The 13,491-nt window shown below is 39.3% G+C and overlaps 1 protein-coding gene across 2 annotated transcripts; it reads left to right on the top strand.

Annotated features, from left to right (window-relative positions):
• The first annotated feature begins 4,091 nt into the window (after positions 1-4,091).
• Positions 4,092-9,234, top strand: LOC130956119 (putative disease resistance RPP13-like protein 1). Of its 2 annotated transcripts, none has more exons than XM_057883154.1 (3): positions 4,092-7,886; positions 8,092-8,180; positions 8,344-9,234. In XM_057883154.1, exon 1 carries the CDS (start codon positions 4,195-4,197, stop codon positions 7,867-7,869), a length of 3,675 nt encoding a protein of 1,224 aa, XP_057739137.1. In that variant the 5' UTR covers positions 4,092-4,194; the 3' UTR covers positions 7,870-7,886; positions 8,092-8,180; positions 8,344-9,234. The 2 variants fall into 2 exon arrangements, with proteins under 2 accessions (XP_057739137.1, XP_057739136.1); XM_057883153.1 differs by having other exon boundaries at positions 8,010-8,180.
• The last annotated feature ends 4,257 nt before the right edge of the window (positions 9,235-13,491 follow it).

The raw sequence follows: 13,491 nt of genomic DNA, 5'->3' as shown, positions 1-13,491 counted from the left end.
TAGTGGTTTCTATTGGTGGTTTATGTTAGTGGTTTATTGTAGTGGTTTATGTTAGTGGTTTATGTTAGTGGGTTATGTTAGTAATTTTTGTTAGTGGTTTATGCTAGTGGTTTAAGTTAGTGGTTTCTGTTGGTGGTTTATGTTGGTGGTTTGTGTTAGCGGTTTTTGCGAGTGGTTTATGCAAACGGTTTATGTTAGTGGTTTAGGGTAGGTGATTTTCGTTAGTGGTTTTATGTTGGTGATTTGTTTGACTTTTTTTATGCTAGTTGTTTTTACCCTAGCTCTTTTACGTAAACCGGTTTAGTTAAGCTGTTTCTCGTTAGGCTGGTTTATTTATGCGGTTTAGTTGTGCGGTCTATGGATTTGTTTTCTAGTTGGTTATCTTTCATGTAATGTTATGCGGTCTTATTTAGCAGAATGGTATGTTGATGATTTATCATGCTGCTTATGGTTGTGGTTGGATTTCAAGCCGGTTCTAACTGAGCGTTTCATTTTGTGAGCAGCCACAGCGATGCATTAGGAGCATGCGGCGGCAGCAGGGCATGCGACTTGATGACAGATACGTTCCGTACTTGCAGATGGCAGGTCTATACCATCTTGCAAGGCTGAACGACCGATGGTTCCGGCTAGACGAGGCCCTTGTCAGTGCTTTCGTAGAGCGATGGCGTCCAGAGACGCACACGTTCCACATGCCGTTCGGAGAGTGCACCATCACACTCCAGGACGTGGCATACCAGCTGGGTTTGCCAGTGGACGGCCGTTACGTGAGCGGGTGCTTGTCCGAGTTCCATATATACATCGAGGGTGGCCGTCCAGCCTGGGCCTGGTTCCAGGAGTTGCTCGGAGTTATACCTCCTCCCAGCCAGGTTCAGAAGTACGCAGTGAACTGCAGCTGGTTTCAGGAGACCTTCGGGGAGTGCCCTGAGGATGCTGATGATGAGACTGTGCGCCGTTATGCCCGTGCGTACATCATGATGTTGTTGGGCACGCAGCTGTTTGTGGACAAGTCCGGGAACCGGATTCACATCAGATGGCTCCCGTACGTAGCTAGGCTGGAGGAGATGGGTACCTACAGCTGGGGTTCTGCCGCACTGGCTTGGTTGTACCGGTGCATGTGCCGAGTGACAAACAGACATGTGGTCAAGTTAGCGGGCCCGCTTCAGCTGCTCCAGTCTTGGATCTTTTGGCGCTTTCCTCGATTTAGGCCAGCAGGATATGAGGAGTCGAGCTGGCCATTGGCATCCAGGTACTATACTATGCCTTCTCTATTTCAATTTGACATACATAACTGCGTAGTCATTAATATTTCTGTTCATGTAACAAATGTGTATGGTGCAGATGGTCAGGTTACAACCCTTCCGGGAGCGAGAAGGGTCCTAGAGTGGAGATGTGGAGGCTCAGGATAGACCGGTTACAGGATGGGGAGGTGAGTATGCTACTTAACAAGTCTCCTTTTAGAATCTAGCATTTCTAGTTGTGTGATAAAGTTGCCCTGACAAGGGTGAGTTCCTTTTGCAGTTCCTATGGATGCCGTATACTACTCCGGACGTACTTCAGGTTGTGCATCCAGAGGTTTTGGAGCCTCGGCATATGGCGTTGTGGCGCTCTGTGACGGCGCTGATCTACTTTGCTGTGATAGAGTGGCATCAGATAGATCGTGTTCTTCCGCAGTTTGGTGGGGTTCAGCCCATTCCGCATCCCGCCCTGAACATTGACTTTTTGATGTCCAAGGACGGTAGAGGCGGCGATCGATGGTTCCCGTCTACTTTGCAGAGGTGGCATCTCCTTTGGGACTCTCGTCAGGACTGTGTGCTGAGGTTCGACGTTGTAGGCGACCCCGGTCCTTCGCATGCGTTCCTTGACTGGTGGCGTCAGTATGGTAAGAGGTTCTTGTCTCCGGAGTCGCAGTTGGGGGATCCTAGAGCAGTTTCTATTCCATTAGAGGCCTCACAGCGGGGTCCGGGGCGAGTTCCTGACATGGATCGTCATGAGGACGTGCCGGACAGGCGTAGGGTTGAGAGGAGGATGGGTGTGGGGACACGGAGGAGCCAGCGTGAGTGGAGGTGGCCTGACCTTGGTGTGCACGATGATTACGACGCCGGTCCCGCTAGAGGCGGAGGACGAGGCGGGCGAGGTAGGGCGAGGGGTCGTCCTGACCATCGGGACGACACCGACGATCAGCATCGGCCCGTTGGTGGGGGTGGTTCAGGGGCTGCTGCATCTGCTGGTACTACCACACACGATCATGGTCATGCAGGTGAGTTGTATGGTACAGGGATGGGTGCCGGGGCTGACACAGGTGATGCTGTACTTGGATCAGGCCCTCTTGGAGATTACTTCGTTGGTGTGCCAGCCGATGACCAGCCTGAGCAGGGGGGGACACCTTGGCGCATCTCCGGATCACAGTGGTCAGACTTCATTGGGTCAGACACGCTTGTTGGGGACTTTGGGAGTCCACGCTTCCTTGACGAGATCAGCGCCATCATGCAGGGGGAGGCCACTCCGCGCAGTGGTGGTCAGACCTCAGGCACACAGGCCCCGTTAGATGTTGATCTGAATGAGCCTCTATCCTCATCCGCTGGTCACCAGTTCTGTCTCGGAGGTACTCCTCCATCCGCCTTCACCGCTGCATCACAGTCTGTCGCAGGGATTTCGGCGACACCCCTGCATGTTGCGCCACCAGCACAGCCTGCCCCACCGGATGACGAGGATGACATCGAGGATGTGGAGCCGTTGATCCGCCGAGGTCAGAGGGCACGGGTACCCCGTCGCTGTGGCACTGGGTCGCATCTGTTTAGATGATTCATGTTTCATGTATTTTTTTTCTTTAAAGTTCAATCATGTATGATAGTGGTTTGTACTTTTTTTTCCATAGTTTGGACAGTTTCCAATATTTAATTTTTATTACTGAATAATATTTTATTTTAATTATTGTCTTTAAATAATACTTCTCCGCTAAGTTAACCCCAAAGAAGAGCATTTCAAACAAAGAGGCATGTTAGAGTCTTTTCCGTCATCATATTTGAAACTCGGTGACAGTGTTATGTCTTGTCACCCATTTTTTCACTCCACCAATTTTGTTCATTTACTTTATTATGTTGTAGTCTGTTCACCTATGTTTTTTTTTTTATTTCTCTTGTGGGACATTCACTTCGTACGATCAACGAATCTTGACACAGTTTAGTCATTATTTTTTTCTTATTAATTTGTGCATCCACGGAAAGTGTTGCATTATTCATAAACAATCAAACCGGTCTGGTTCGAACTATGAATAGTGACATAGGCCGGGTTGGCGCCATACGCCGCACCTCTTTGGCCGATTCGGATCTGCCTCGTCCATAGATAAACAGCTCAGTCAGTCTCACCCTAATTCAAACCGGTCTGGTTCGACCTATGATTTGTGTAATTCGAACCAGCCCGGTTCGATTTACACGGAAAACCCTTTCTCTCTATAATTCGAACCACCTTGGTTCGAATTACATTCATTCATAATTCGAACCAGGTTGGTTCGATTTATTAACAAATAAAATAACCTAATTCGAACCACCCTGGTTCGAATTACTCCCATTTTGAGTTCGAACCAAGCTGGTTCGAATTATATAAAAATGCGGTCTGGCTTATTGCTGAAACGATTTTTGCTTTGGCGTATTTACGTTATTTTTTCACTCATTTGGCTTAATATGGTTTTTTACCCTAAAATATATCATGAAAAAATTATACAATTAATATTTTTAATATATACTCAAATTGTTCTTCTACAAAATTACAAATAAAAAGACACTTGAAATACTAATAAATGTTTATTATTTTAGAAGTCTTTTAAAATTATTTTCACGAGATATTTTGTTTTTTCTAATACTTATAATAAAATATTTAATATACATATTAGATAAATAAATTTTATTAAAGAATATTATTTTAAAACAAATTAATCTTTTTTACAAAAAAATAATATGACATGTGAATACATCAAAACTATACAGGATGTCATGTGAAGAATCTCTCGAAGACCAATAAGAGCATGAAGTCATTTTTTATTACAAAAATAGAAAAGTATAACCTAACACATTTCTTTAACTACTCAACACAGATCACAGTTAAGGCACTACCACAAACTACTACAACCAGTCAACCAGCAGTCAACCACTTCCTTACCATCTGTTCCTGCAGATCTCATCACTTCTCTTCAGAAACATGGCTGCTGAAGCTGTTCTGTCTTCCGTTCTTAGTGTTGTTTTTGACAGGATGTCCTCCCCTGAAGTTGTTAACTGGATCAAAGGGAAGAAGCTTACTCAGAACCTGATTGAAAGGTTGAAGACTAATCTTTATGCTGTTCGAGCCTTTCTCATCGATGCTGAGCAGAAGCAGATCAAGGAAAGACCTGTCAAGGACTGGCTTGATAGTCTCAAAGATGCCATGTATGTTGCTGATGACTTGCTCGATGAAGTCTTCACCAAAGCTGCCACTCAGAAGGATCCAGGTACCTTCCTCTCTCGTTTCTCTGGTATTCTCAATTTGCAAGATCGGGATGTAGCAAACAGGATGGAGGAAGTGATTGATAGGATAGAGTCTCTTGTGATTCAAAAAGACACTCTTGGTCTGAGAGAGATTCCTAAGGAGAACATGTCATGGAGGATCACTACATCTCTAGTTGAAACATCTGATGTATGTGGCAGGGAAGAAGACAAGGAGGCCATACTAAAACTGTTGTTGGATGATGATAGTGATGATGATACTGGTGGTCAGAGTGATGTATCTGTGATTCCCATTGTCGGCATGGGTGGGATAGGAAAGACTACTTTGGCCCAATTGGTTTACCAGGATGACAAAGTGAAGGAGCATTTTGATTTTCAAGCTTGGATTTGTGTGTCAGAAGAGTTTGATGTTTTCAAGGTCACCAAGACTATAATCGAGGCAATAACTAAAAGTTTTTGCAGCTTGACAGATTTGAATTTGCTTCAGCATGATTTGAAAGAAAAGTTGTCAAGGAAAAAGTTCTTTGTTGTCTTGGACGATGTATGGAGTGAAAGTTACGAAGATTGGGATAAACTTCTCAAACCTTTTCGAAAAGGGGTTAAGGGAAGTAAAATTCTCATAACTACTAGAAGTAAAAGAGTGGCTTCTGTGGTGCAAACTGTTTCACCATATGAACTAAGCTTATTGTCTGAGGAAGATTGTTGGTTAGTGTTTTCAAAATACGCACGTCTCTCAACTTGTTCTATGGAGAATCCAACCTTGAAAAAAGTTGGCAAAGATCTTGTAAAGAAGTGTGATGGATTGCCCTTGGCAGCTCAAGCCCTTGGAGGCTTATTGCGTGGAAATTCTGATATCAAGTATTGGAATCATTTATTGAAGAGTGAGATCTGGGAACTCTCTGATGATAAGATAAAGGTTGTTCCCGCATTAAGAATCAGTTATTACTATCTTCCTTCATATTTAAGGGAGTGCTTTGTTTTTTGTTCTTTGTATCCCAAAGACTATGAGTTTAGCAAAGACGAATTGATATTGCTATGGATGGCAGAGAATTTTTTGCAACCAGTAGGAAAAAAGACTCCAGAAGAAGTTGGTGATGAATATTTTGATGAATTGATTGCGAGATCATTTTTTCAACCTTCTAAGATTCGTGAAAACAAGTTTGTGATGCATGATCTGGTGCATGATTTGGCAATGATATTTGCTGGAGAATTCTATTTCAGAGCTGAAGAGCTTGAGAATGCAGTTGAGGTTGATATTAAAACTCGCCATTTGTCACATAATGCCAAAGGCAATTATCCAATCTCAAAACTTTTGGGAGTTTGTGACCGAGTAAAACACACAAGGACATTTCTTGAAATCAATTTGGAGCGAGAGATTCCATTTAACATGGAAAATGCACCATGTATCTTGTTGTCAAAGTTGAAGTACCTGAGGGCTTTGTCGTTCAAATGCTTTCCTCTTGAGTCATTGCCTGATTCAATAGGCGAGTTGATTCATTTGCGTTACTTGGATTTGTCTAACAGCGACATCATGACATTGCCCGATACACTTTGCAACTTGTACAATTTACAGACATTGAAGCTGTTTGGATGTTGGAAACTAAACGCCCTTCCTGTTGGCATGAAAGATCTTACAAATTTGCGTTACCTTGATATTAGGGAGACTCGTTTGCATGAGATGCCGGAAGGCATGAGCAAATTGACAAGTTTGCAGGTTTTAAGCAGCTATGTTGTTGGGAAGCGTGAAGGGAACAAGATTAATGAATTGGGAATACTTGCAAATCTACACCAAACAATTTGGATTGAGAAATTGGAGAATGTGGTCAATAGCAGCGAAGCATTGGAGGCAAGAATGTTTGAAAAGGATGGCATTGAATCTTTGATCTTGATGTGGTCGCCAGATGAATACGAGAATATAGTTGATTCCCAGATTGAAAGAGATATACTTGAAGAGTTACGACCTCATAGTAATTTGAAAAAACTAGATATTTGTGGTTACAGGGGTACAACATTTCCAGATTGGTTGGGACATTGTTCTTACCGCAACATCACCCAAATAACACTGGGCGATCTTCTTTCGGGTTATTTCAAGAATTGTTGTATGCTTCCTTCACTTGGACAGTTGCCCTCTTTGAAGCACCTGGATATTGCAAAGTTTGAAAGGCTTCCTATTGTGGGGGATGAGTTTTACCGAAATGATGAATCTTGTGTGGAGACTCCATTTCCAATGCTTGAAACTCTTACATTTCAGTCAATGCCATGCTGGGAGGAATGGCGTTCATTGGAGTTCAATGCATTTCCTCGACTTAGGAAGCTTATCATATGGGATTGTCCCATGTTGAGAGGAGATTTGCCAAATCAACTACCATCTTTGGAAGATCTTACTATTCACAATTGCGAGCAGCTCAGCAGTTGTGTTCCAAGAGCTTCTGGGATTACCTGTTTACGCATAGAAGGAAACAAAGAAGTGAGAATTGGGGAGCTACCTCCTTTGCTGGATAAGCTATCAATTACTGGAAAGCATCAAGCGGAGTCGGTGATGGAGGCCATTGCGCACACCCAACTCACTTGCCTCAGATCTTTAATCATCTCAAATTGTTCATCCCACGTATTGTTTGCAGTTAGTAGTATTCCCGCATCACTACAACAGCTGACGATATCGAATTGCAAAAAATTAGAATTCGAAATGGAAGGCCAACACCACTCATTGCATGATCTAACGATATATAACAGCTGTGATTCGGTTACATCCTTCTCGCTGGATTCCTTTCCAAATCTCGAGCGTGTTCAAATCAGGGAGTGTGAAAAGATGGAGTCTCTCGTGGTGTCACGCTCTCTTTCATGTCTCCGTTCTTTAGTGGTAGAGAATTGTGGGAGTTTGAAATCCCTGCAGACGCTATGGATGGCATCACCTCAGCTAGAATATCTCACATTACGTGGTTGCCCAGAGATTGATTTGTCTGCTATAGGGGATCCACAGCGTAGCTTGAGATCTCTTAGCATCAGCTACTGCGAGAAACAACTCAGCTGTGTAGCATCGCAGTTTGATGGGCTTACTCATCTTTATATTAAAGGTGAAAATGAGAGTGTGAAGTGTCTCCCTAAGGAAGGTTGGTTGCCTGCCACCCTTGAGTCTCTCAGACTGGATGGCATTAAAAGTGTGGAGATGTTGGAATGCAAGGGACTTGCCCACCTCATCTCCCTCCAACAATTATCTATTAATTATTGTTACAATTTGGAGAACATTGACGGAGAAAAGCTGCCTGCCTCTCTGTTACGACTCAGCATATCTGAAAGCCCTTTGGGTAAACGGTGTGAGATGAAGGACCCGCAGGTTTGGCCCAAAATTTCCCACATCCCCGCCATTCAAGTTGGTGGAAGATGGATTTGGTAATCCAACAACTTCAACAGGTAATTGTTTCTATCTCACACAACATTACTCTATGTTGCTGAGTCTCTAGTTTTTCATTCTTCATTCTGTTTTACATTATTGTTATTCTTCATTATTATTAATGTCTTGTATCATTCATACAGCTTTTCCAACAAGAGATAACTTCTGCAGTTACGATTTTGCTTATGGTGCATCAATAATATTCAATCATTGTAATACTCACAGGAATTCTGAGAAACAAGACAATGATAATAACTGCAACAGAGGAAGATTCTTGAGGACAAAAGTGGTTAGGAAACCTCATGACTAAAGTGGTACGGATGGCTGAACTAACGATTTTTTTTTTTTGGGAAAAAAAAAATCATTTCATGAAAATTTGTATATTACCTGAGAAGGAATATCTACTTTATAATGGTGGAATAACTTTGATTACCTCAATATGAAAATTTGTATGTGGTGGTTGAAACTTTCTTGCAGAAAGCAACTAAGCAATCAGGGACAATCATGGACACAATCCAAGAGATTCAAGAGTGGCATGACACACTGATTGATATAGAGAGCAGCCTCAATGAGCTTCATCAAGTGTTATTGGACATGACTGTTTTGGTCCAATCACAAGGTAAGCAACTCAATGACATAGAGAGCCACGAGTCAAAAGCCAATTCGTACGTGCGGGTCCGGCAGTTTCAGTTTGCAAGGAAGCACCAGAAGAATACCGGAAGTCCATCTTCATTGCCATCATAATATTGATTTATTATATTGATTATAGTCCTTATTGATCATTATCATATTTACCTTTTGAATTTCGGTTCATGTGTATGTTGCACTCTAAAATTCTTCCAAACCATCTGATAATAAATTTCATGCGCATGAACTAAAGTTTAGCAGTTAAATATAGTTTTGCTTTAGTTAATGGGATATTGATTGGTGGCTATGAACTAATTGGAGTAATTCAAAACCTTATCAAGAGAAATCAGGTCAACATATTCTGTCACTGTGTCACATAACCATTGCATTGTGAAATAATACCTTGTTTGTTTTACTGAACCTACCAATTTCAAGATTGAGACTCTCATGTTCATGGTCTGGAAGGTTATACTTGTGAAATAAGAGTGGCAAAAATTCACAAATGAAACAGTACAACACCAATGAAATGAAAAGTATATGCAATTCAGAAAATGGTTAAACAATGAAAAGGGAATGAATTAAGATGATGATGAAGACAATCTTGAAGAATGCCATCAATCTGTCCACTTGCATTCACTAACCTTCTCCATTAGTTGACAGCAGCTCCTTATTATTGGGGTTTAATTCATCAATACCCACTCTAATCTCTTTTGAATGCATGTATTTTGTTTTTTGGGATTTTAAAATTTTTCTTTACATGTATCACATGCTATAAATATTGTTGAATTACCTTGCTTGGAGTTTATATATTGGAGGAATGAGATTAGTTGTTTTGCACCCTTAAACCTATGGTCTAATATTTTTTTTTCTCTTTATTTTTTTGTGCATTATTGATTACGAATTGCATGTTTTGTTAGAAAAATAACAAAAATTAGTCGATAATGCAACAACAACTATGTTTATCCCACTTTATGATAAGTGAACAGTTGAATAGTAATACTAAAATCTTTGAGGATCAATAAAACCTGAAAGTTTCCACCTCAAACCATCAAAGAGAAGCAATTAGAAATAGGAATATATTACCAATGCATCAACCAACTGTTTAAACGTATTATTTACTCATTGTAAACACTATTTGCATCTCTTTTTATATATTATAATAGATAGATAGACATTTCAAAATATAACATGTACAATACAAGTAGTGGAAATTGATTTTTTTTTTTTTTGCATGATGTTTCAAAATCACTAAGCTATGGTTTTATGTTGCAAAAATTACAAAAATATTATATCATATAGAAAACTATTTTTGATATTTTTATTTAATTTGGAATATTGATTAAAACTAATAACCTATAAATTAGAATATTGCATTAGCTATTAGTCACATAAATTTAGGATAGGATCGGATGGAGAGTATTTTCACAGAGAAAGCTCGAGTATTTAAGCAATTACATTGTCAAAAACTCTATTAGCCGAAAGAAAGTGCAGTTTTTTAAATGATGCAATGTAATTCCGAATTATGAGTTCCGTCTAACTGTATTTTTATTGATAAAGGGCCAAAAAGTATTTCCTTATAAAATTACTTAATTAGCTAGTGTGCATGAATAAGTTCTAAAGTATATAGAGTGATTCATTAGATATTTTACTTTATTATTCTTTCCAAATTCTAAAGAAAACGAAAAAAAGATTGTAAGAATAGCTCAATTGAATATATTGAGGGTACAAAAAACAAAAGGAAGAACAAGAGTCAGAGTTGGTTACTAATGTTGTGTTATATACCAAGAATACAATTGAGAACAAATGGTGCCTAATGTGATGCATTTCCTTCAAGCTAAATTTACAACAGAGAGCAAACATCATGGAGCATGATCATTGTTTGTGATTCCTATTCTTGAGGTTTCCTTGCTGAATATTTGGTGATGTATTCTCAAGAGTAGTACTCAGATGATGAGCAAAGGTGCGGCGATGAGTCTTTTCCTGGAAATTCTTATAAGGTCTCTGACTCTGAGGGAGGAGTAGCCTTTCTTGATTCACATTGTATCTGTGGATCCTGAAAGTATAATTTACAATTAGAAAAATTAAGGGCGTGTTTGGTTTGCGTTTTTATTTTCTATTTTCATTTTCAGTTTCTCTTTTCAGTATCTTGTGAAAAAGAAAGAGAAAATAGGACAGAAAACAGAATTTTATTGTTCCAAGAAACCAAATCAAATTTTATAAGGACTCAATTATCCGGAACCGCATGGAGATTAAGAACAATATTGATAACCAAACAAAGCTTGAAGAGAAAATGGGAAAGAAGATTATATTATTATTGCAAATAGTTTAAGATATCTTCTGTGTCTCCTTGTTTGATTCTTTTCTTTCCTTGTAAAAATCAGGTAGTGGCCTTGCTTTGAAGCAAAAGCTTTGGCGAAGTTTTCTGATCTCTGTCTCTGCTTTTTCCTGCAAAATGAGGGAATTGAATGATTTGGTGGCTAAACTGAACTGAGGAACTAGATATTGTTCATAGTAACAGACACTTGGTATTAAATTTTACTTGTCAACCAACCTTGAGTTTTGTATGAAGTTGCACTTTTTGTGCCTCATTGGCATTGAACTTTTCTTCAAGTTTCTGAAAGTGATTTAGATCAATAGAGAAAAGGAATGGCAAGTAATTTAGTAACTCAGTTAATTAATTCTCATTTTTATTTGTAGTAAGGTTAATTAAAGCTCATAAACAAAAGCCATAAAACTTCTTTAAGCCAGAGATAGGTTATGCAAATTTGTGGTCCTTGAAACTAAAGATAGCATGTTTCAACTAATTGACAAACTCTACATTATGTCTGGCATGGATAACATTTGAACATAGAAACAATCCAAATCCATATAGCACAATGAAAAATCTTATAACACCTTAAATCAGAGTGGAAATGACTTACTCTGTCGAGAGCAAGCGCCATTTAGAGCTGGCTGTATTTTTGCCTGTGCTTGATAAATCAAGGGGAGTTTTGTTCCTATGGTTTAACAAAACTCAAATGCACCGAATCAGGATATAAAAACAGTTTTACATCATAATTAACAACATACTAGAATTAGGTACCTTTTCTTTTCTGTTAATGGGGTCAATGCAGTATGCATCTGCATCTCCTTCTTGTAAGCCTGCATTTAAAAAAAACAACACTTTAACATCATAGAAATATAGATTGTGAAAGACATGGCAAAGAATCTAACATACCATAGTTGGTGTTCTTAGAGGAGTTAATGATGCATCCTTTGAAGCCTTTGAGGAACCAGCACTAGCTCTTGCACTTTCAAATTTCTTCATGACTGATGCAGTCAATCTATTAAGTTCTCTAATCGGTGTAAAATTGACCGACTTGTAAGGAGTAGATCTTCTTTTATCAGCAGAGCTTAGTAATGAAGCATGCTTGTTGCTGCTGCTAATTGGTGTAGAAGCAACTTTGGTTTGATTGGTGTAGAAGCAACTTTGGAGGTTGCATTACTCTTTAGCAATTTGAAGGAAGAAAGTGGTGGTTTCTTCTTGCTAACTGAAGGCAAAATTTCTTGATCATAGCTTCAACCCTGCTGAAATAATCAATATTAAGTCAATGCTATGATCTTGATTCTTTAAAAATCAAACCAAAGAATAAAACACTAAGATTAAATTTTCTAAAAAGACGAACATTAGAACCAAGAGAGTAATATCAATAACCACCTTCAATAATGGTGTCATAATAGGAGTTGTTGCAAGGATCTTTTCAGCATCTTCATTTTGGCTTTGCAGTTCAATCTTCATTGAATTCCCAACCAAAGGTTCTTCTTCCCTCTTTGACACAGCTTCTTCTCCCAACAATATATGCCTTACTTAAATGGAGTGGTTTAAAGGACAATGGATTGGAACAAAATCTTTAGTAAAATTGTAGCCCAAGATCCTCATGTTTTCTGTGCTGCATCAATGACCACCATGAGTGTTTTATTATACATTTCAAATTAAATGATAAACATGAATTGAACTACATGATTTTCCTTAGATATTGAACATTAGTACTATGGCATGGAGGTGTCGTAGATGTATTTTAAAAATTATTTTTTTAAATTACTTTTAAAGATAAAAATTTTACCAAATCAAACTTTAGTTTGTAATTTCATTCTATTGTTTAAAGTTTTTTTTTTCCAAAGATAATAGGTTATATTTCATTAATTATTAAAAAATAAAATACAAAGATGTCCAAAAGCAGGACAACATAATAAAAGGTGGGGATTTCCCAAAAACACTACACTGAAGGTATTCATCCAACGGTGCGTGGTCGAAAAACGAAGAAAAATCTTAAAGAAGAAATAATGATAAATCAAATTGAATGCACCTAAGAGCTTGTCTCATGGAGATGACGACCTAAACTGGGAGTTCTTTGGATTTCACGGAGCAACTTGACAGAGCTTGCTAGAATGGCAGACGGCATAGAAGTAGACCCTTCAAAAATCAACTGGTTGCGAGCTTTCCAACAGTTCCAGCAAATGATGGCAAGCAATTGAGGATTACGGTCAGCATTCTTCAACGGGTTAAGTATCTCTGTTGATGCAGTCCACCATGTCCAAAAGTCGTTAGAACTCTGAGGGGAAAGACAGTCACGAAGATAACTCTGAGACCAGACGTCTTTAATTCTAGAGCAATCGATCAAACAATGAGTGACTGTTTCCGTTGTTTCATGACAGCAAAGGCATATTGGTGATATAGATGGGATGCGGTGATGAATCTGAGCAATCACCGGAAGTCGGCCATGGAGAACTTTCCAAATAAATAGCTTAATTTTGTGAGGCAAGTTCAACTTCCATAGATCAATCCACGGCTTTTTCTGTTGCATATAATTAGGGCAAAGCTCCAGAGGCGGATGGTAAAATAAATAGCCAATTCTGTAACCTGAAGCTGTATCATATTGCTTGGATTTGTTCAAATCCCATTGCAATTTGTCCCTACTCTGCTGAATTTTAACTGACAAAATCCTGTTTGCAACGTCT

This window comes from Arachis stenosperma, chromosome 10 (genome assembly GCF_014773155.1).
Source record: "Arachis stenosperma cultivar V10309 chromosome 10, arast.V10309.gnm1.PFL2, whole genome shotgun sequence".
Lineage (NCBI taxonomy): Eukaryota > Viridiplantae > Streptophyta > Magnoliopsida > Fabales > Fabaceae > Arachis > Arachis stenosperma.
The sequence above is the reverse complement of the archived record's forward strand: the minus strand, read 5'-3'. Positions and strand labels throughout refer to the sequence as shown.

What these genes read in the sequence shown, in the direction of transcription:
- LOC130956119 (XM_057883154.1), top strand. Translation starts at nt 4,195, where the DNA reads ATGGCTGCTGAAGCTGTTCTGTCTTCCGTTCTTAGTGTTGTTTTTGAC.